At 47.3% G+C, this 22,446-nt stretch overlaps 1 protein-coding gene across 1 annotated transcript in view; it reads left to right on the forward strand.

Annotated features, from left to right (window-relative positions):
- The window catches only part of LOC121847586 (fibroblast growth factor 11-like), a 177,170-nt gene that overhangs the window by 89,982 nt on the left and 64,742 nt on the right, over positions 1-22,446 (forward strand). The window contains exon 3 of the mRNA XM_042329347.1: positions 4,012-4,122. Within this exon, the coding sequence (XP_042185281.1) occupies positions 4,012-4,122 (111 nt within the window). The remainder of the gene's footprint in view (positions 1-4,011; positions 4,123-22,446) is intronic.

The following is a 22,446-nucleotide window of genomic DNA, read 5'->3' on the forward strand; positions in this document are numbered from 1 at the left end:
CTCCAGAACCCCCAGATGTTCTGCTGAACACAGCCCAGTCTGACTGACATGCTCCCCCGGCTCCACACCACTTGCAGCAGCTACTGCTGTGTTTAACCTTGACTGGAGGGGGAATGAGTGTGTGTGTGTGTGTGTTTGTGTGTGTGTGCTTGACCGCTTGTGTAATGTGTCTCTATAGACAGTGTTTTGTAATATTGCGTAAGATCCACTGTCATGAGAAGTGCTGCTTCTGTCCAGTACAGTATGATAAGCGAGGCTTGAAAGTGTAGACTGAGGCTTAATTTGGGATTAAAACTGTACTCCAGAACAAGCAAGTTGTTGAACTCTGACCCTGTGTGTCTGGTGTTTGACCACCCACTGCCGATGAGGCGGTCATTATTGGATCCAATCGCATTCCAGGGGCCACAAACTTCACCCAACATTTAACAGCATTGTGTCACCAACTGGACGTTTCCACATTGCGTAAACGTTCCTGACACGTTCTGTGTTAGTCAGGGCCTTTCATGATTTAACAAATGTTAGTGTACAGGTATCTCCCTAACTATTCCCAGGAAGGAAACGGTTAAACCCTTAGCAGCCACACACAACTGTACAAGTGATATCTTTTACCTCCCTGTACTCAAAAGGCCAAGGTATCAGAAGCCCTGTTTTTACCAGATGCCCCGATACTACCGTACCCTCATGCATATTTGATGTTGCTCATTAAATCTGGATTGTAGTGGCACTTAAGTATTCTGACATTATCTGTGATCCATGTGATACAGTATTTCCCCTGCTAATGGTCTAATGTGAAGGATTCTCTCTGCTGTGGGGCACATGAAAACAGAAAACAAGACGCTGTTGTCCATGTCGACCACATGTCACGGATTGTGCGGGACAGTCCCGCATTTTGTCCCTTTGTCCCACAAATTCAAACATCGCTGATTTAGAAGTGCTATTTGATTTGTCCCGTATTTCAGCCAGACATTCCAACCTGTCTTCTGCATTCACGTTGCGTTTATGAAAATTGTTGTCGAGATCTGATATTTTGCGCAGCGCAAGACGAGACGTAGGCCAACATCATAGGCCTATCGCCGACCAATCACATTTCTCAAATCCTTTCAGGCTAAATTCAATTCCAGCTAAACTTGGAGAGGACTGTTAGCCTAACTACTTACAAAATGCACACTTCTGATGAAGAGCTATAAAAGTAAGAACAGCCAGAAATGTTTCCGTATCCACATATTCCCAGATTTTCATAAAACAGCCACACGTGTAGTTTCTCGTTTCTGCATCCCCAAATTTTGTGCGAGGCAAATGAGTAGCTAGGTGTGCTTCAATTAGCTTGTTCAGTGCAGCGGGAGCAGGGGTGTCCAGAGCAGCACGCCGCTACTTCTCACAGTGGTGCTCGTTTAGTACAGTTAGATCAAAGCTGAATAATCAATGCCTTGGAAGATCACAATGATCTATTTGTATTCAGAACCAAATATAATAGCATAGTATAATGTTACTGTTACACCAAAAACACCAGCTCATTTCTTGAGATTTTAGGATAGTTGCTTGAATAGTCCAGCACACGCAACTAGGCAAAATGTGCTTTGAACAAAATACAGGAAGGCTATATAGTTTGTTAACACCATTATGTGACACAATATCGTAAAAAATTATAATTCACAATTGACAGTAATGATGGCCTATTTTGAAATGTGATATCTTTAACTTGTGGGGCAAGGGACTTAGCCCTCATATTAATGCCTAGGTTTTTTTTTTTTTACAGACACCTGCTGACAAAAATATATATATTTTAATCTAGGCTACACTGTCCCACAAAATCTTCCTGTTGTCCCGTATTTGGGTATGTTAAAAATGTGGTAACCCTACTGTTGTCCTGTATCGTTAGCTAGCACACTGGAACAAGGTGCTAGACATTCCCTGTATTTCCTGCTCTTGGAAGGTCTAAAGTGAGGGACTGTGTAACGGCTGTCTTAGGTGGAAGAAGGAGAGGACTAAGGTGCAGCGTGGTACGTGTTCATGATCTTTTAATTACACTGAACACTAGAACAAAAAAACAGAACAAACGAAACAGTCCTGTCTGGTACAAAGACAGAAAACTACCCACAACTGAAGGGCGAAACCAGGCTGCCTAAGTATGGTTCTCAATCAGAGACAACGATTGACAGCTGCCTCTGATTGGGAACCATACCAGGCCAAACACATAGAAATACAAACATAGAATGCCCACCCCAACTCACGCCCTGACCAACCTAAAATAGAGACATAAAAAAAGGAACTAAGGTCAGGATGTGACAGACTGTCTTGTGTGGAGCACAGAAAAAAGAAACCAACAACTGCTGTCCCCTGCTGTCAACAGGAAGCTACATAGGATGCTACATGTTATTTTCCTGCTATTTGGAGGTTCTAAGTGAAGGATTTGATCTGTTGTCAGGCAGGGTAAACAACTGCTGTTGTCCCATAGCGTTAGCTAGCATACTAGCACGCTAGCTGTCAACCGGAAGCTAATACACACAACAAGAGGCTGCAAATGCAGCAGATAAGCTCACAGTTCATATAAGATATAAATCCCAGCTAGATCGACAAACAACTTTTCTGCCTCAGAACATATTCTGAAAACAACAAAACAGAGCACCACAGTAGATGGAAAATGGTGTCCCGGGTCATGCAACTTTTAGTAGCTCTCTGTTTTTTCTCTCTCTCTCTCTCTCTCTCTCTCTCTCTCTCTCTCTCTCTCTCTCTCTCTCTCTCTCTCTCTCTCTCTCTCTCTCTCTCTCTCTCTCTCTCTCTCTCTCTCTCTCTCTCTCTCTCTCTCTCTCTCTCTCTCTCTCTCTCTCTCTCTCTCTCTCTCTCTCTCTCTCTCTCTCTCTCTCTCTCTCTCTCTCTCTCTCTCTCTCTCTCTCTCTCTCTCTCTCTCTCTCTCTCTCTCTCTCTCCTCTCTCTCTCTCTCTCTCTCTCTCTCTCTCTCTCTCTCTCTCTCTCTCTTCTCTCTCTCTCTCTCTCTCTCTCACTCCTCTACCCAAACAGAGCAGCACAGTCTCACATGCTATCCATCTTTAATGAAGCATTCTCCGTGCTAGGCAATAGACACACACACACACCCTACCTTCCTCACAGTAGAGGCTGTCCCTTTTTAAGCAGGCACCTTGCAAGGTCCCATCAATCAGAAGGCCACTGTAGACACAGACGGTGCCTTTCAGTGTAAATAGCAGGGCTCTCATGCATTAGGGGGACACAACGTTCTCTCCCTTAGTGACTGTTTGTTCACCAGTACGAAGGAGCACTCTGCACACTGTAATTTACATGCAGTCTGCTCCAGAATGTGTCCATAATAACAACACCTTAAAGGAAAATTCCAAACCCAAACTATTTGGCATTTGTTTTATAAGTCATTAGTCCGAATGAAATGACATAAATACTGCCTGTATGATGCATTTTGCATCAAATAATGCAAAATGAATCACACCACCCTCACAAAAAAGATTGCACTTTTGAAACTGCAGTAAAAGTGTACTGCAGTTATACTGCAATCTGACTACATTTTTTTCTTGATAAGGGCAGCTGTATTTCTGTATTTTGAAAGTTATACATCTTGAAAACATGATTGCTGACAAGCAAAACATTTTTGGAAGTATATCAACAATGGACTAATGAAGCAAATACCAAAAGATTGTTTTTGGGAGGAGTTTTCCTTTAAGGTCTTAGACCTGATGTTAAAATATAGGTGGAAGTTGGGAGGAAATAGATTGCAGTGCGCAGAGTCTTTCTTTAACTGCTGGACATCAACTTTGATATCCACCACCTGCTTAAAGCACACGCACACACACACACAAGCACACGCACACGCACACACACACACACATGCACACACGCACACACACACACACACACACACATGCACACACACACGTTCCCAGATGCTGTGTTTCTGTAGGATAGGGCAGTATGAGGCCACACACATATGTTGGTTGCCGTGGTACCTGTGTGTTGTGAACCCTGTCCTGTTCCCTCCACCTGCAGAGCCCCAACTGAAAGGTATCGTCACAAGACTCTACAACCGGCATGGCTTCTACCTCCAGATGCTTCCGGATGGCACCATGGACGGCACAAAGGACGAAAGCAGCTCCTTCTGTAAGTCTGTCTGTCTGGCTCACACCTGTCTGTCTCCCTATAACCCTGCTTTCCATCTCTGAGTCTCACACCTGTCTGTCTGTCTGTCTGGTTCACATCTGTTTGGCTGGCTGGCTCACACCTGTCTGTCTGTCTGTCTGGTTCACATCTGTTTGGCTGGCTGGCTCACACCTGTCTGTCTCCCTATAACCCTGCTGTCCATCTCTGAGTCACACACCTGTCTGTCTGTCTGTCTGGTTCACATCTGTTTGGCTGGCTGGCTCACACCTGTCTGTCTGTCTGGTTCACATCTGTTTGGCTGGCTGGCTCACACCTGTCTGTCTCCCTATAACCCTGCTGTCCATCTCTGAGTCTCACACCTCTGTCTGTCTGTCTGTCTGTCTGTCTGTCTGTCTGTCTGTCTGTCTGTCTGTCTGTCTGTCTGTCTGTCTGTCTGTCTGTCTGTCTGTCTGGTTCACATCTGTTTGGCTGGCTGGCTCACACCTGTCTGTCTGTCTGCCTGTCTGTCTGGTTCACATCTGTTTGGCTGGCTGGCTCACACCTGTCTGTCTCCCTATAACCCTGCTGTCCATCTGTCTGAGTCTCACACCTGTCTGCCTGTCTGTCTGGTTCACATCTGTTTGGCTGGCTGGCTCACACCTGTCTGTCTCCCTATAACCCTGCTGTCCATCTCTGAGTCTCACACCTCCATCTCTGTCTGTCTGTCTGTCTGTCTGTCTGTCTGTCTGTCTGTCTGTCTGTCTGTCTGTCTGTCTGTCTGTCTGTCTGTCTGTCTGTCTGTCTGTCTCTGTCTGTCTGTCTGTGTTCACTGTTCCTGTAACCTTCCAGGGACGGTTATGCACCTGTCTGTCTGCGTCTGACAGTCCGCTGTCCTCAACCCCTGGCTGTCCTGTCCCTCTGTCTGCCCATCTGGAGTGTCAGTTAGACAGGTCTAAAACAGCTGTTATCCACATAGCTCTGGTTCCTCACAGATCTTCCCCAGGTAGCCCGGTAGTTAGCCCCAGATAGTAGTCTTACTGCTGGATCAGTTATCCGGGTGTAGGGTGAACATGCTGATCTTGGGTCATCCTAGCATTTTCTTCACTAATGATTAAGGTTAGGATTGGGGGAGGGGGAGCTGATCCTGAAACTGTAAGTAGGGGAAACTTCGCTCACCTGCTGAGTAGTCTCTCTGCTGGGTGTATTACACTCAGTCAGGGTTTTCACCTGAATGATCACTAACCAAAATATACAGTATCCCCAGTCCTCTACGGCCCACTGGTCTCTCCTGTACCAGATCATTATAATGTGAGACCTGCTTATGTTAGGACTTTTACTTTGAAGGAGGTTAGGGTTTTCACCTGGGTGATCACTGAGCAGAACATACCTTCCCTTCCTCTGGGACCACTGGGCTCTCATACAACAGATCAATAGAGCATTATAGGATACCCACGATGTGTTGATGCCGCACTTCCCACTAGCTTAGAGTGAAATACCTTACGGCGAAAAGGCATAACGCTAGCATAATTTGTAATGAGGAAAGTCACGCTTACTGTAGATCCCAAGGCACTGTGATTATCTGGTGATACGCAACGCATGCTGTTCCTTTCTCAAAGGGGGGTGTCATGTTGAGAGTCATTATGTAATGCCATGTAACTCTTCACAGTATGTATTGCGATATGAAAATCTACACTTCGTATTGGCATAGTGTGAATGCTTTCTAGACAGTACGTCTTTTTAGACAGGTAGCCTATACAGTAAGCATTGACACATTATTCCATAAGATTTTGTGAGTCTTAAATCTGAAATATATTGTAGAACTAACTCCCTTTAGCCAGTGTGGGGGCAGTATAGAGAGTAAATCAGTGAGTAATAAAACAGGGTCCGGTTGGAGTATTAAGTCATTCATTTAGAGATTGGAGGTCAGCCATGAAGTGTTTGTGAGTGTGAGCTACGGTTAATTTGATAACTATAATTCCATCAAACCCTACATCAGTCTTACTGTTACTGTGAGCGCTTTGTAAGGGAAACAGGGGAGATACAGAAGGTGGGAGAGGAGAGGGGGGGTAAAGAGAGAAAAATAGACGAATGGAGGGAGATCTGGAATGTACAGTACAGGATTTATAAATTGTTCACTTTTCTTTCAAGGCAGATTATTTATTCATTCCTGCAGCGCGGTGGAATTGTGGAGTGATTGACATCATTGTAATTGCGCATCAATCTACAGCACAAGCATCGACCCCACTGCACAGAATATTGAATGGGAAAAATTCGTGTTTTTTTTTTGTGTGTGTGTGTGTGTGTGTGTGTGTGTGTGTGTGTGTCTGTGTGTCTGTGTGTCTGTGCAAGGTGTGTGCGTGCATGTTTATGTACGTGTTTGAGCATGTATGTTTGAGGTCTGGAATGACCCCTACAGTATTTACTGTAGCCCATAACAGAATGACAGGCCTTTCCCTATGGAGAGAGCAGAGATACCCCATAACAGAATGACAGGTCTTCTCCCTATGGAGAGAGCAGAGATACCTCATAACAGAATGACAGGCCTTCTCCCTATGGAGAGAGCAGAGATACCTCATAACAGAATGACAGGTCTTCTCCCTATGGAGAGAGCAGAGATACCTCATAACAGAATGACAGGTCTTCTCCCTATGGAGAGAGCAGAGATACCCCATAACAGAATGACAGGTCTTCTCCCTATGGAGAGATCAGAGATACCCCATAACAGAATGACAGGTCTTCTCCCTATGGAGAGATCAGAGATACCCATAATAACAGAATGACAGGTCTTCTCCCTATGGAGAGATCAGAGATACCCCATAACAGAATGACAGGTCTTCTCCCTATGGAGAGAGCAGAGATACCCCATAACAGAATGACAGGCCTTTCCCTATGGAGAGAGCAGAGATACCCCATAACAGAATGACAGGTCTTCTCCCTATGGAGAGATCAGAGATACCCCATAACAGAATGACAGGTCTTCTCCCTATGGAGAGATCAGAGATACCCCATAACAGAATGACAGGTCTTCTCCCTATGGAGAGATCAGAGATACCCCATAACAGAATGACAGGCCTTTCCCTATGGAGAGAGCAGAGATACCCCATAACAGAATGACAGGTCTTCTCCCTATGGAGAGATCAGAGATACCCCATAACAGAATGACAGGTCTTCTCCCTATGGAGAGATCACAGATACCCCATAACAGAATGACAGGTCTTCTCCCTATGGAGAGATCAGAGATACCCCATAACAGAATGACAGGCCTTCTCCCTATGGAGAGAGCAGAGATACCCCATAACAGAATGACAGGTCTTCTCCCTATGGAGAGAGCAGAGATACCCCATAACAGAATGACAGAATGACAGGCCTTCTCCCTATGGAGAGAGCAGAGATACCCCATAACAGAATGACAGGTCTTCTCCCTATGGAGAGAGCAGAGATACCCCATAACAGAATGACAGGTCTTCTCCCTATGGAGAGAGCAGAGATACCCCATAACAGAATGACAGGTCTTCTCCCTATGGAGAGAGCAGAGATACCCCATAACAGAATGACAGGTCTTCTCCCTATGGAGAGAGCAGAGATACCCCATAACAGAATGACAGGCCTTCTCCCTATGGAGAGAGCAGAGATACCCCATAACAGAATGACAGGCCTTCTCCCTATGGAGAGAGCAGAGATACCCCATAACAGAATGACAGAATGACAGAATGACAGAATGACAGGCCTTCTCCCTATGGAGAGAGCAGAGATACCCCATAACAGAATAACAGAATGACAGGCCTTCTCCCTATGGAGAGAGCAGAGATACCCCATAACAGAATGACAGGCCTTCTCCCTATGGAGAGAGCAGAGATACCCCATAACAGAATGACAGGTCTTCTCCCTATGGAGAGAGCAGAGATACCCCATAACAGAATGACAGGTCTTCTCCCTATGGAGAGAGCAGAGATACCCCATAACAGAATAACAGAATGACAGGACAGGTCTTCTCCCTATGGAGAGAGCAGAGATACCCCATAACAGAATAACAGAATGACAGAATGACAGGCCTTCTCCCTATGGAGAGAGCAGAGATACCCCATAACAGAATGACAGGCCTTCTCCCTATGGAGAGAGCAGAGATACCCCATAACAGAATGACAGGTCTTCTCCCTATGGAGAGAGCAGAGATACCCCATAACAGAATGGCAGGCCTTCTCCCTATGGAGAGAGCAGAGATACCCCATAACAGAATAACAGAATGACAGGCCTTCTCCCTATGGAGAGAGCAGAGATACCTCATAACAGAATAACAGAATGACAGAAGGCCTTCTTCCCTATGGAGAGAGCAGAGATACCCATAACATAACAGAATGACAGGCCTTCTCCCTATGGAGAGATCACAGATAACAGAATGGCAGGCCTCATAACAGAATAACAGAATGACAGGCCTTCTCCCTATGGGAGAGCAGAGATACCCATAACAGAATAACAGAATGGCAGGCCTTCTCCCTATGGAGAGAGCAGAGATACCCCATAACAGAATAACAGAATGGCAGGCCTTCTCCCTATGGAGAGAGCAGAGATACCCCATAACAGAATGACAGGCCTTCTCCCTATGGAGAGAGCAGAGATACCCATAACAGAATAACAGAATGGCAGGCCTTCTCCCTATGGAGAGAGCAGAGATACCCCATAACAGAATAACAGAATGAGCAGAGATACCCCATAACAGAATGACAGGTCTTCTCCCTATGGAGAGAGCAGAGATACCCCATAACAGAATGACAGGCCTTCTCCCTATGGAGAGAGCAGAGATACCCATAACAGAATGACAGGCCTTCTCCCTATGGAGAGAGCAGAGATACCCCATAACAGAATGACAGGCCTTTCCCTATGGAGAGAGCAGAGATACCCCATAACAGAATGACAGGTCTTCTCCCTATGGAGAGAGCAGAGATACCTCATAACAGAATGACAGGCCTTCTCCCTATGGAGAGAGCAGAGATACCTCATAACAGAATGACAGGCCTTCTCCCTATGGAGAGAGCAGAGATACCCCATAACAGAATGACAGGCCTTCTCCCTATGGAGAGAGCAGAGATACCCCATAACAGAATGACAGGCCTTCTCCCTATGGAGAGAGCAGAGATACCCCATAACAGAATGACAGGCCTTCTCCCTATGGAGAGAGCAGAGATACCCATAACAGAAACAGAATGACAGGCCTTCTCCCTATGGAGAGAGCAGAGACCCCATAACAGAATGACAGGCCTTCTCCCTATGGAGAGAGCAGAGATAACCCATAACAGAATAACAGAATGACAGGCCTTCTCCCTATGGAGAGAGCAGACCCCATAACAGAATGACAGGCCTTCTCCCTATGGAGAGAGCAGAGATAACCCATAACAGAATGACAGGCCTTCTCCCTATGGAGAGAGCAGAGATAACAGAATGACAGGCCTTATCCCTATGGAGAGAGCAGAGATACCCCATAACAGAATGACAGGCCTTCTCCCTATGGAGAGAGCAGAGATACCCCATAACAGAATGACAGGCCTTCTCCCTATGGAGAGAGCAGAGATAACAGAATGACAGGCCTTCTCCCTATGGAGAGAGCAGAGATAACAGAATGACAGGCCTTCTCCCTATGGAGAGAGCAGAGATAACAGAATGACAGGCCTTCTCCCTATGGAGAGAGCAGAGATAACAGAATGACAGGCCTTCTCCCTATGGAGAGAGCAGAGATACCCCATAACAGAATGACAGGCCTTCTCCCTATGGAGAGAGCAGAGATACCCCATAACAGAATGACAGGCCTTCTCCCTATGGAGAGAGCAGAGATACCCCATAACAGAATGACAGGCCTTCTCCCTATGGAGAGAGCAGAGATACCCCATAACAGAATGACAGGCCTTCTCCCTATGGAGAGAGCAGAGATACCCCATAACAGAATGACAGAATGACAGGCCTTCTCCCTATGGAGAGAGCAGAGATAACCCCCATAACAGAATGACAGGTCTTCTCCCTATGGAGAGAGCAGAGATACAGAATGACAGGTAACAGAGAGAGCAGAGAACAGAATGACAGGCCTTCTCCCTATGGAGAGAGCAGAGATAACCCATAACAGAATGACAGGCCTTATCCCTATGGAGAGAGCAGAGATACCCCATAACAGAATGACAGGTCTTCTCCCTATGGAGAGAGCAGAGATAACCCATAACAGAATAACAGAATGACAGGCCTTCTCCCTATGGAGAGAGCAGAGATAACAGAATGACAGGTCTTCTCCCTATGGAGAGAGCAGAGATACAGAATGACAGGCCTTCTCCCTATGGAGAGAGCAGAGATAACCCATAACAGAATAACAGAATGACAGGCCTTCTCCCTATGGAGAGAGCAGACCCCATAACAGAATGACAGGCCTTATCCCTATGGAGAGAGCAGAGATAACAGAATGACAGGTCTTCTCCCTATGGAGAGAGCAGAGATAACAGAATGACAGGCCTTCTCCCTATGGAGAGAGCAGAGATAACCCATAACAGAATAACAGAATGACAGGCCTTCTCCCTATGGAGAGAGCAGAGATAACAGAATGACAGGTCTTCTCCCTATGGAGAGAGCAGAGATACCTCATAACAGAATGACAGGCCTTCTCCCTATGGAGAGAGCAGAGATACAGAATGACAGGCCTTATCCCTATGGAGATAACAGAATACAGAATGACAGGTCTTCTCCCTATGGAGAGAGCAGAGATAACCCATAACAGAATAACAGGCAGGCCTTCTCCCTATGGAGAGAGCAGAGATACAGAATGACAGGTCTTCTCCCTATGGAACAGAATAACAGAATGACAGGCCTTCTCCCTATGGAGAGAGCAGAGATACCCCATAACAGAATGACAGGCCTTCTCCCTATGGAGAGAGCAGAGATAACCCATAACAGAATAACAGAATGACAGGCCTTCTCCCTATGGAGAGAGCAGAGATACCCCATAACAGAATGACAGGCCTTTCCCTATGGAGAGAGCAGAGATACCCCCAGAATAACAGAATGACAGGCCTTCTCCCTATGGAGAGAGCAGAGATACCCCATAACAGAATGACAGGCCTTCTCCCTATGGAGAGAGCAGAGATAACCCATAACAGAATAACAGAATGACAGGCCTTCTCCCTATGGAGAGAGCAGAGATACCCCATAACAGAATGACAGGCCTTCTCCCTATGGAGAGAGCAGAGATAACCCATAACAGAATAACAGAATGACAGGCCTTCTCCCTATGGAGAGAGCAGAGATACAGAATGACAGGCCTCCTCCCTATGGAGAGAGCAGAGATACCCCATAACAGAATGACAGGTCTTCTCCCTATGGAGAGAGCAGAGATAACCCATAACAGAATAACAGAATGACAGGCCTTCTCCCTATGGAGAGAGCAGAGATACCCCATAACAGAATGGCAGGCCTTTCCCTATGGAGAGAGCAGAGATACCCATAACAGAATAACAGAATGACAGGCCTTCTCCCTATGGAGAGAGCAGAGATACCCCATAACAGAATGACAGGCCTTCTCCCTATGGAGAGAGCAGAGATACCCCATAACAGAATAACAGAATGACAGGTCTTCTCCCTATGGAGAGAGCAGAGATACCCTCATAACAGAATGCAGGTCTTCTCCCTATGGAGAGAGCAGAGATAACCCATAACAGAATAACAGAATGACAGGCCTTCTCCCTATGGAGAGAGCAGAGATACCCCATAACAGAATGGCAGGCCTTTCCCTATGGAGAGAGCAGAGATACCCCATAACAGATTGACAGGTCTTCTCCCTATGGAGAGAGCAGAGATACCTCATAACAGATTGACAGGTCTTCTCCCTATGGAGAGAGCAGAGATACCCCATAACAGAATGACAGGTCTTCTCCCTATGGAGAGAGCAGAGATACCTCATAACAGATTGACAGGTCTTTCCCTATGGAGAGAGCAGAGATACCCCATAACAGAATGACAGGTCTTCTCCTATGGAGAGAGCAGAGATACCTCATAACAGATTGACAGGTCTTCTCCCTATGGAGAGAGCAGAGATACCCCATAACAGAATGACAGGTCTTCTCCCTATGGAGAGAGCAGAGATACCTCATAACAGAATGACAGGCCTTCTCCCTATGGAGAGAGCAGAGATACCTCATAACAGAATGACAGGTCTTCTCCCTATGGAGAGAGCAGAGATACCCCATAACAGAATGACAGGTCTTCTCCCTATGGAGAGAGCAGAGATACCTCATAACAGATTGACAGGTCTTCTCCCTATGGAGAGAGCAGAGATACCCCATAACAGAATGACAGGTCTTCTCCCTATGGAGAGAGCAGAGATACCTCATAACAGAATAACAGAATGACAGAATGACAGGCCTTCTCCCTATGGAGAGAGCAGAGATACCCCTCATACACAACACAACACAACACAACCCAGGCTGCTAGGGTTCTGAGTGGCTGAGAGACCTGCTGCTATTCTCTGTCTCGGTCACGCTACAGCTTACACTCCACTCTCTCTCTTTCTCTCCCTTTCTCCCGCTCACTCTCCCTGTCTCTGTCTCTGCTTCTCATCCTCCTGAAGTCTCCCATCAGGACCCCCACTGGTTCCCTGACCTCTCCTATATAAAAAAAGTGTCTGTCTGTACATGTGCTTATGCATGCCTGTCCATTTTATGTGTCTGTGTGTGTGTGTGTGTGTGTGTGTGTGTGTGTGTGTGTGTGTGTGTGTGTGTAATTATGCACCCTACTGCGGCGTATGCTAAGGAGGCCAGTCAGAAAAGGACCAAATCAGCAGCAAATGGAGATAAATAATTAAGGAGGAAATGGTCAGATTCATATTAGTTCTACAGAGACAGCCTGAGTCCCAAATGGCACCCTATTCTCTATGGGTCCGGGTCAAAAGAAGTGCACTATATGGGGAATAGGGTGCCCTTTTGGATGCACACAGAGTGTCTGGAGTCTTCTGCTGGACCTGTGCCCACAGGCAGTCCTTACTGGGCTTCCCCTGCCCTCCTCTCTACATTTAGCTAAGAAGCCAAACACACACACACATAAACACACAAAAGCATAAACTCTCTCAAAGTACATTTGACCGTTGGAAGTTGTTAAAGGACACTGGGATGGGAGGCCTCCCTCTCCTCCCCTTCCTCTATTCTGCTGCTCTCTTTTCCTCCCTCACTCTGACAATTAGGCAGAGAGGCTGCTGTTGGCAGAGGCCACTGGGCATTTGGCCCCTGGGCATTTGGCCCCTGGCCAGGCGTATTACACACTGCGGCTGCACCGCCCTGCCAGTTAATTGCTAATTTTACCATTGCCGTCCTGTCGGATCGATCCTTGCGGCCCCCAGCCTTCAGCTACCGCACAGTCTCTAGCCCCCAACCCCCGGCCTTCAGCTACCCGCACAGTCTCTAGACCCCAACCCCGGCCTTCAGCTACACGCACAGTCTCTAGCCCCCAACCCCGGCCTCCAGCCTTCAGCTACCCGCACATTCTCTAGCCTCCAAGCCCCCAACCCCCCCAGCCTTCAGCTACCCACACAGTCTCTAGCCCCCAACCCCGGCCTTCAGCTACCCGCACAGTCTCTAGCCCCCAACCCCGGCCTTCAGCTACCCGCACAGTCTCTAGCCCCCAACCCCGGCCTTCAGCCACGCACAGTCTCTAGCCCCCAACCCCGGCCTTCAGCTACACGCACAGTCTCTAGCCCCCAACCCCCAGAACACAGTCTCTAGCCCCCAACCCCCGGCCTTCAGCTACCCGCACAGTCTCTAGCCCCCAACCCCAGCCTTCAGCTACCCACACAGTCTCTAGCCCCCAACCCCCAGCCTTCAGCTACCCCCAGCTTTCAGCTAACCACACAGTCTCTAGCCCCCAACCCCCAGCCTTCAGCTACCCCACAGTCTCAGCCCCCAACCCCTGGCCTTCAGCTCTAGTCTCTAGCCCCCAACCCCGGCCTTCAGCTACACGCACACCCGCCTTCAGCTACACGCACAGTCTCTAGCCCCCAACCCCCAGCCTTCAGCTACCCGCACAGTCTCTAGCCCCCAACCCCCAGCATTCAGCTACCCACACAGTCCTAGCCCCCAACCACCAGCCTTCAGCTACCTGCACAGTCTCTAGCCCCCAACCCCCGGTCCCCAGCCTTCAGCTACCTGCACAGTCTCTGGCCCCCAACCACCAGCCTTCAGCTACCTGCACAGTCTCTAGCCCCCAACCCCCGGCCCCCAGCCTTCAGCTACCTGCACAGGCTCTGGTCCCCAACCACCAGCCTTCAGCTACCCGCACAGTCTCTAGCCCCCAAACCCCGGCCTCCAGCCCCGGGAACTTCTACTTCCAGCACCCTGACAGACCCCAAACTAAGGCCCCATGGCAAATAGCCCCTGAACCTAGTTCGTACCCCCCAGTCCTGGGCACATTGACCCAGCCCCATGGCCTCAGATATGGGAAATGTCCACCTGAGGCCCCCTTAAAGCCCCCAGGGGCCGGGCCACAAGACCCAATTCACACCTTGGAGTGAAAGGGGGCATGAGAGTATACATCCTCCACCATCACCTCTGTCTTGTTTCTACCACTCTGCTCTCCTCTGGAGGAGAAATCTGAATCTTATGGTTCTTAGAGCTTGGTGAAAGCATGGCTATTTTACATACAACCTGCATACAATACCCAACTAGCACATAACATTCTGAGAACCATATGTGTATTAGGTGGGAATTTCAGTAATTCAGTATGCACACTGTTTCCTCATGGTTCAATTTAAAATAATGTTCCCAAATTGTTCTGAGAACTTTAAGAAACAACGTTCTTCTGTGGCAATTTCAGTACTTCAGCATAACATTTTCTACAAGTTTCCTGGTGGTTCTATTTTAAAGTCATGTTTTCAGAACATTCAGATCACTTTTTGTTTTGTCACAATGACGACCAACTGAGCGTTCTGTTCAAAGCATTGGATATGAGTGCTGATGAAGATTTCATCAAAAGTGCATTACAAGATTGTAATTGGATATCATGAAATTGGGGGTAAAATACAAAAAAAAGGGGCATTACTGTTGTTCTGAAATACAATGACATTTCAAAAGGAGGCAAATAATTAGTACGAAATCCTTTTGTCATCATGTTGATGTCACCAGATGGACTTTAGATGGAGCTAGCTAAAATTGAGGGTAGACCACCACATTTTAACTAGCTGACATTAGCATTACTAGCTATTTTTCACAAACTTTGCTAGCTAATGACAACATTGTCATCTGTCTAAAGTAAATTTCACTACATGATAATGATGGCAAAGTTGTTTCCTTCTAAATATCAGCCTACTTTAACGATGTCATCATATTTCCAGGACACTTTAGTGTAATTAAGACTAAACAGTCAATAGCCTCCATCCCGAATGACTAGGCTTATCACAACTTTTTGGCACCACTATGGCGCCGCTGGCAGAGGGAGGCTTGAGAACGTTCATAACAATGGCGCGATGTGACCGGGTGAAGGAGGTGCAATTTATGAAAACAAAACTCTGACTATCCTCTATCTTGTTAAGTGTGTTCAGGTGTGTTGGCCACGCCCACTAATTGGCCACAGCTGATTTGAATGACGGACTGTTTCCTTTGAAATGGGGTCTGTTTGAAAAAATGTAAATTAAAAACTTTGTATGAGTTAAAAAAACAAACAGGTCATGCTTGCCCCATCTTGTTGGCGCAGTGGACTGATTCCATCGATAGCAAACAGAAGATCATTAGTTCAAATCTCACTGATGCTGTGCCACAACAAATAAGTTAATGTGTTTGATTAATGCCTAAGCAAATTCATTTCCATGTGGCCTATCTATCATATCAAATGAAATTGTATTTGTCACATGCGCCGAATACAACAGACCTTACAGTGAAATGCTTACTTACAAGCCCTTATGTAAGGGATCTCGTCCTCCTCTTCTGAGGAGTAGAAGCGAGAAGGATCGGAGGATCAAAACGCAGCGTGGTAAGTGTCCAAAATGTAATTAAGCAAAAATGAACACTGAACAAAAACATAAGCAACAAACGAACAGTCCCGTAAGGTGAATGACAAACACTAAACAGGAAATAAACACCCACGAAACCCAGATGGAAAAAGGCTACCTAAGTATGATTCTCAATTAGAGACAACTAACGACACCTGCCTCTGATTGAGAACCATACTAATTGAGAACCATACTAGGCCGAACACAAAAATCAACATAGAAAAACAAACATAGACTGCCCACCCCAACTCACGCCCTGACCATACTAAGACAAAGACGAAACAAAGGAACTAAGGTCAGAACGTGACAGTACCCCCCCCAGAGGTGCGGACTCCGGCTGCAAAACCTGAACCTATAGGGGAGGGTCTGGGTGGGCGTCTGTCCGCATTGGCGGCTCTGGCGCGGGACGTGGACCCCACTTCACCATAGTTTTTGTCCGCCTCCTCACCCGCCCCCGTGGCCTCTTATGAGCAGCGACCTTCCGGCAGTGCCGGACAGGCGGGAGACTCCGGCAGCACCAGACAGGCGGGAGACTCCGGCAGCGCCGGACAGGCGGGATTCTCCGGCCGCGCCAGGCAGTAGGAAGGCTCTGGCAGCGCTGGAGTGAAGGGCGATTCTGGCATCGCCAGCTTGACAGGCATCTCTGGCAGCTCCTGGCTGACTGACGGCTCTGTCAACTCCTGTCTGACTGACGGCTCTGGCAGCTCCTGGCTGACTGACGGCTCTAGCAGCTCCTGGCTGACTGATGGCTCTGGCAGCACCTGGCTGACTGATGGCTCAGGCAGCTCCTGGCTCTGGCGGCTCTGGCAGCACCTGGCTGCTCTGGCTGCTCAGGACAGACTGGCGGCTCTGGCGGCTCAGGACAGACTGGTGGCTCTGGCTGCTCAGGACAGACTGGCGGCTCTGGCGGCTCAGGACAGACTGGCGGGTCTGGCGGCTCAGGACACACTGGCGGCTCTGGCAGCTCAGGACAGATGGGAGACTCTGGCAGCTCAGGACAGACGGGAGACTCTGGCAGCTCAGGACAGACGGGAGACTCTGGCAGCTCAGGACAGACGGGAGACTCTGGCAGCTCAGGACAGACGGGAGACTCTGGCAGCTCAGGACAGACGGGAGACTGTAGGGAGAAGACAGAGAGACAACCTGGTGTGGGGGGCAGCCACCGGAGGGCTGGTAAGTGGAGGTAGTACCGGACAGACCGGACCGTGAAGGCGCACTGGAGCTCTTGAGCACTGGCTTCATGGCACCTGGCTCGATGCCCACTCTAGCCCAGCCGATACGAGGCGCTGCAATGTACCGCACCGGGCTATGCACATGCACCGGGTTCACCGTGCGCTCCACCGCATAACATGGTGCCTGCCCGGTCCCTCTCTCTCTCCGGTAAACACAGAAAGTTGGCGCAGGTCTCCTACCTGACTTCGCCACACTCCCCGTGTGCCTCCCCCAATAAGTTTTGGGGCTGCCTCTTGGGCTTCCAGCCGCACCGCCGTGCTGCCTCCTCATAGGCTTTCGCTCATAGGCTCCTCATCGGCTTTTGCTGCCTCCAGCTCAGCCTTGGGGTGGGGATATTCTCCAGCCTGTGACCATGGTCCCTTGCCATCCAGAATCTCCTCCGAAGTCCATGAGTCCTGCGATCGCTGCTGCTGCCCGTTACCACGCCATACTAAAACAAAGACAAAACAAAGGAACTAAGGTCAGAACGTGACACCTTAACCAACAATACAGTTTTTTTTAAGTCAGAAAATATTTGCTGGAAAATACAAAAAAATACTAAAAACAATAATGAGACTATATGCAGGGGGTACTGGTACTGAGTCAATCTGCGAAGGTGCAGGTTAGTAAATTGATGTAATATGTTCATGTAGGTAGGGGTAAAGTGACTATAAATAGATAATAAGCAGCGAGTAGCAGCAGTGTAAAAAAGGGTGTCAATACAAATAGTCTGGGTATCCATTTGATTAACTGTTTAGCAGTCTAATTGCTTGGCGGTAGAAGCTGATATGGAGGCGTTTGGACCTAGACTTGGCACTCCGGTTCTGCTTAACCCACGGTAGCAGTGAGAACAGTTTACGACTAGGATGGCTGGAGTCTTTTTTGGGTCTTCCACTGACACTGCCTAGTATATAGGTCCTGATGTCAGGAAGCTTGGCCTCAGTGATGTACTAGATCGTACAAACTACCCTCTGTAGCGCTTGCAGTCGGATGCTGAGCAGTTGCCATACAGCTGATGGTGCAGCTGTAGAACATTTTGAGGATCTACGGACCCATGCCAAATATTTTATTCTCCCGAGGGGGAATAGGAGTTGTTGTGCCCTGTCGATGTGAATGGGGGCGTGCTCGGCCCCCCTTTACCTGGAGTCCACAATCAGCTCTTTTGTCTTGCTCATGTTGAGGGAGAGGTTATTGTCTCTGACCTCCACCCTGTAGGCTGTCTCATCATTGTTGGTGATCAGGCCTACCACCGTTGTGTTGTAGGCAAATGTAAGGACGTTGTTGGAGTCATGCATTGCCATGCAGTCGTGGGTGAACAAGGAGTACAGGAGGGGACTAAGCACAATCCCCTGAGGGGCCGCGTGTTGAGGATCAGCATGGAAGATGTGTTGTTGCCTACCCTTATCACCAGGGGGCGGCCCGTCAGGAAGTCCAGGATCCAGTTGCAGAGGGAGGTGTTTAGTCCCAGAGTCCTTAGCTTAGTGATGAGCTTTGAGGGCACTGTCTGTGCTGGTTCAAAACAGTTAACCCAAAATAAGCTGGCAGTGTTATTAAAAGTCTAATTGAAATATGTTCTCAGAACATTATTTAATTACCTTCAAGTAACATATAATTTATTTTCTCAGAACATTACTAACACCTCCCAGGAAAAGTATCAGGGAACCATGGTAAAACGTTCTCAGAACTGGCAACATCGTCACTTCTGTTTTCAGAATGTTAAAAAAAACGTTCTGTTTTACTGGTTATTTAGGGCTTCATTCCCTAAATAAATAAAGGTTAAATAAAACAAAATCATTATAAGAATTCCCAGAGCCAATGGGAAACCAAAAACTGATGTTCCCCCAAGGAAACAAATGTGCTAGCTGGGCCTCAATTGCACTGTGTGTCAGTAGTATCCCTACACCTAGGCAAAGAGGAAGGAAGGAAGGATTGAAAGAAAGAAAGAAACGATGGAAGGTGAAGAGCAGAGGAACAGACAGCAGAGGAACAGATGGGAAGACAGGGAAGAGGGATAGAGAGGAGGGATGAGAGATGAGAGGAAGAGGATATCAAGGGAGGAGGGACTATGATGCCAAATGAGCAGCTGGCGATCCACTGATGGCCATTCAATCACTGTGTCTCCCCCCTCTGGTGGGAGGTCAGAGAGGCTGGCTATTTCTCTCCCTCTCTCTTTCAGAGAGTTATGTAATAGGGGTAATAAGGGAAAGGGGGGAATGGGGGAGGGAGGGAGAATCCAGATTTTGGACACCTCTTCTCTGACCAGCTGGACTGACCAGTGGGTTGACATTGTGACATGGCTGTGTGTGTGAGAGAGCTCGACCTCCACTTGAGATACATGAAGGAGGGAGGAGAAAGGGGGAGATGGAGAGGGGGAAGATAGGGGGAGGAGAGGAGGAGGATGCCTTAATACTGTAGCAATAGAGGAGGGACTCTCACAACCTACAGAGAAAGGTAGGAGGGAGAAACAGGCCGGAAAATGAAACAGTGAGATGGAGAGAGAAAAAGAAACTGAGACAGAGAGAAACAGAAGAAAGAGAGACAAGGAGGGTAAGAGGTTGTGAGAATAGTTTATTGAGAGGCAGAGAAAAAAACAGAGACTGAAAAACAGAGATCCAGAGAGTAGCAGAGGAAGATGAAAAACAAGAAAGTGAGAGAGTGGGGTTGGAAGGGTGGTGAAGCGGTATCAATGGATTTGGCCTGCTTTGAAAATCTCAATCCGTCTGGACAGGGGCGGAGGAGAAATTGACTTTTGTGTGGACATCCCATCGGAAAGCCATAAGGACCAGTCAGCTTGATTCCCTGCACTTTTATCCCCTCCAATTACTGCTTCTGAAAATCGTTATTCATCTCTTCCAGTTCAGTGATTGGTCTGGTCTGACATCCTCCCCAGAGTAACTCGATCACACACATGCATGCAAGCACACATGCACACACGAACACGAACACACACACACGCACACACACACGCACACACACACACACACACACACACACACACACACACACACACACACACACACACACACACACACACACACACACACACACACACACACACACACACACACACACACACACACACACACACACACACACACACACACAAAGTAGTGCAGTTGTTAACAGCTATCTTTATTCATCAGACAGACAAGACAAGGAAAACCTCTGAAAGGAAAAGCATCAAAACTTTGTGCACAAAGATAGCAGCACTCAAGGAAAGGAAAGGCATGCGATATATTGAAAGCATTGAAATGCACTTCTTATGCTGCAGTCGGATGAAGGGAGCGGGTGACAGAGAGATACAGAAAGAGAGAGACAGAGACAGAGAGGGGGAGACACAGTGAGAGAGAGATACAGAGAGAGAGAGAGAGAAAGAAAGAAAGAGAGAGAGAGACAGACAGAGAGAGACAGAGGGAGACAGAGGGAGACCGAGAGACAGAGAGCGACAGAGAGAGACCGACAGAGACCGAGAGACAGAGAGCAACAGACAGAGACAGAGTCACAGTCAGAGAGAGTCAGAGAGAGTCAGAGAGAGACAGAGGGTGTGTGAGCATGAGGCAGGGTGATGAATAGGGAAGTGAGATCAAGGGACAGTGTGAGAGAAGGAGAGAGAGAGAGCAAAAGACAGAGTCAGGGAGACAGAGGACAGCAAGAGAGAAAGAAAGAAGTAAGGAAGAGAAGGGGTGCTGAGAAATGAGGATGTAGAATAAGACAGAGGTAAATGAGTGTAGGTGTTTCACAGGAGGTAGAATCAAAGAGAGAGACAAGAGAATAGACCAAGGAGGAGAGAACTAGAAAGAGGTGAAACAACACTGAATGAATAGAGTAGGTTAAATACAGAAAGAGAGAGAGAAGAGAATAGACCAAGGAGGAGAGAACTAGAAAGAGGTGAAACAACACTGAATGAATAGAGTAGGTTAAATACAGAAAGAGAGAGAGAAGAGAATAGACCAAGGAGGAGAGAACTAGAAAGAGGTGAAACAACACTGAAGGAATAGAGTAGGTTAAATACAGAAAGAGAGAGAAGAGAATAGACCAAGGAGGAGAGAACTAGAAAGAGGTGAAACAACACTGAATGAATAGAGTAGGTTAAATACAGAAAGAGAGAGAGAAGAGAATAGACCAAGGAGGAGAGAACTAGAAAGAGGTGAAACAACACTGAAGGAATAGAGTAGGTTAAATACAGAAAGAGAGAGAGAAGAGAATAGACCAAGGAGGAGAGAACTAGAAAGAGGTGAAACAACACTGAATGAATAGAGTAGGTTAAATACAGAAAGAGAGAGAGAAGAGAATAGACCAAGGAGGAGAGAACTAGAAAGAGGTGAAACAACACTGAATGAATAGAGTAGGTTAAATACAGAAAGAGAGAGAGAGAAGAGAATAGACCAAGGAGGAGAGAACTAGAAAGAGGTGAAACAACACTGAAGGAATAGAGTAGGTTAAATACAGAAAGAGAGAGAGAAGAGAATAGACCAAGGAGGAGAGAACTAGAAAGAGGTGAAACAACACTGAATGAATAGAGTAGGTTAAATACAGAAAGAGAGAGAGAAGAGAATAGACCAAGGAGGAGAGAACTAGAAAGAGGTGAAACAACACTGAAGGAATAGAGTAGGTTAAATACAGAAAGAGAGAGAGAAGAGAATAGACCAAGGAGGAGAGAACTAGAAAGAGGTGAAACAACACTGAATGAATAGAGTAGGTTAAATACAGAAAGAGAGAGAGAAGAGAATAGACCAAGGAGGAGAGAACTAGAAAGAGGTGAAACAACACTGAATGAATAGAGTAGGTTAAATACAGAAAGAGAGAGAGAAGAGAATAGACCAAGGAGGAGAGAACTAGAAAGAGGTGAAACAACACTGAATGAATAGAGTAGGTTAAATACAGAAAGAGAGAGAGAAGAGAATAGACCAAGGAGGAGAGAACTAGAAAGAGGTGAAACAACACTGAATGAATAGAGTAGGTTAAATACAGAAAGAGAGAGAGAAGAGAATAGACCAAGGAGGAGAGAACTAGAAAGAGGTGAAACAACACTGAATGAATAGAGTAGGTTAAATACAGAAAGAGAGAGAGAAGAGAATAGACCAAGGAGGAGAGAACTAGAAAGAGGTGAAACAACACTGAATGAATAGAGT

The sequence above is a fragment of the Oncorhynchus tshawytscha genome, linkage group LG10 (genome assembly GCF_018296145.1).
Source record: "Oncorhynchus tshawytscha isolate Ot180627B linkage group LG10, Otsh_v2.0, whole genome shotgun sequence".
NCBI classification, from domain to species: domain Eukaryota; kingdom Metazoa; phylum Chordata; class Actinopteri; order Salmoniformes; family Salmonidae; genus Oncorhynchus; species Oncorhynchus tshawytscha.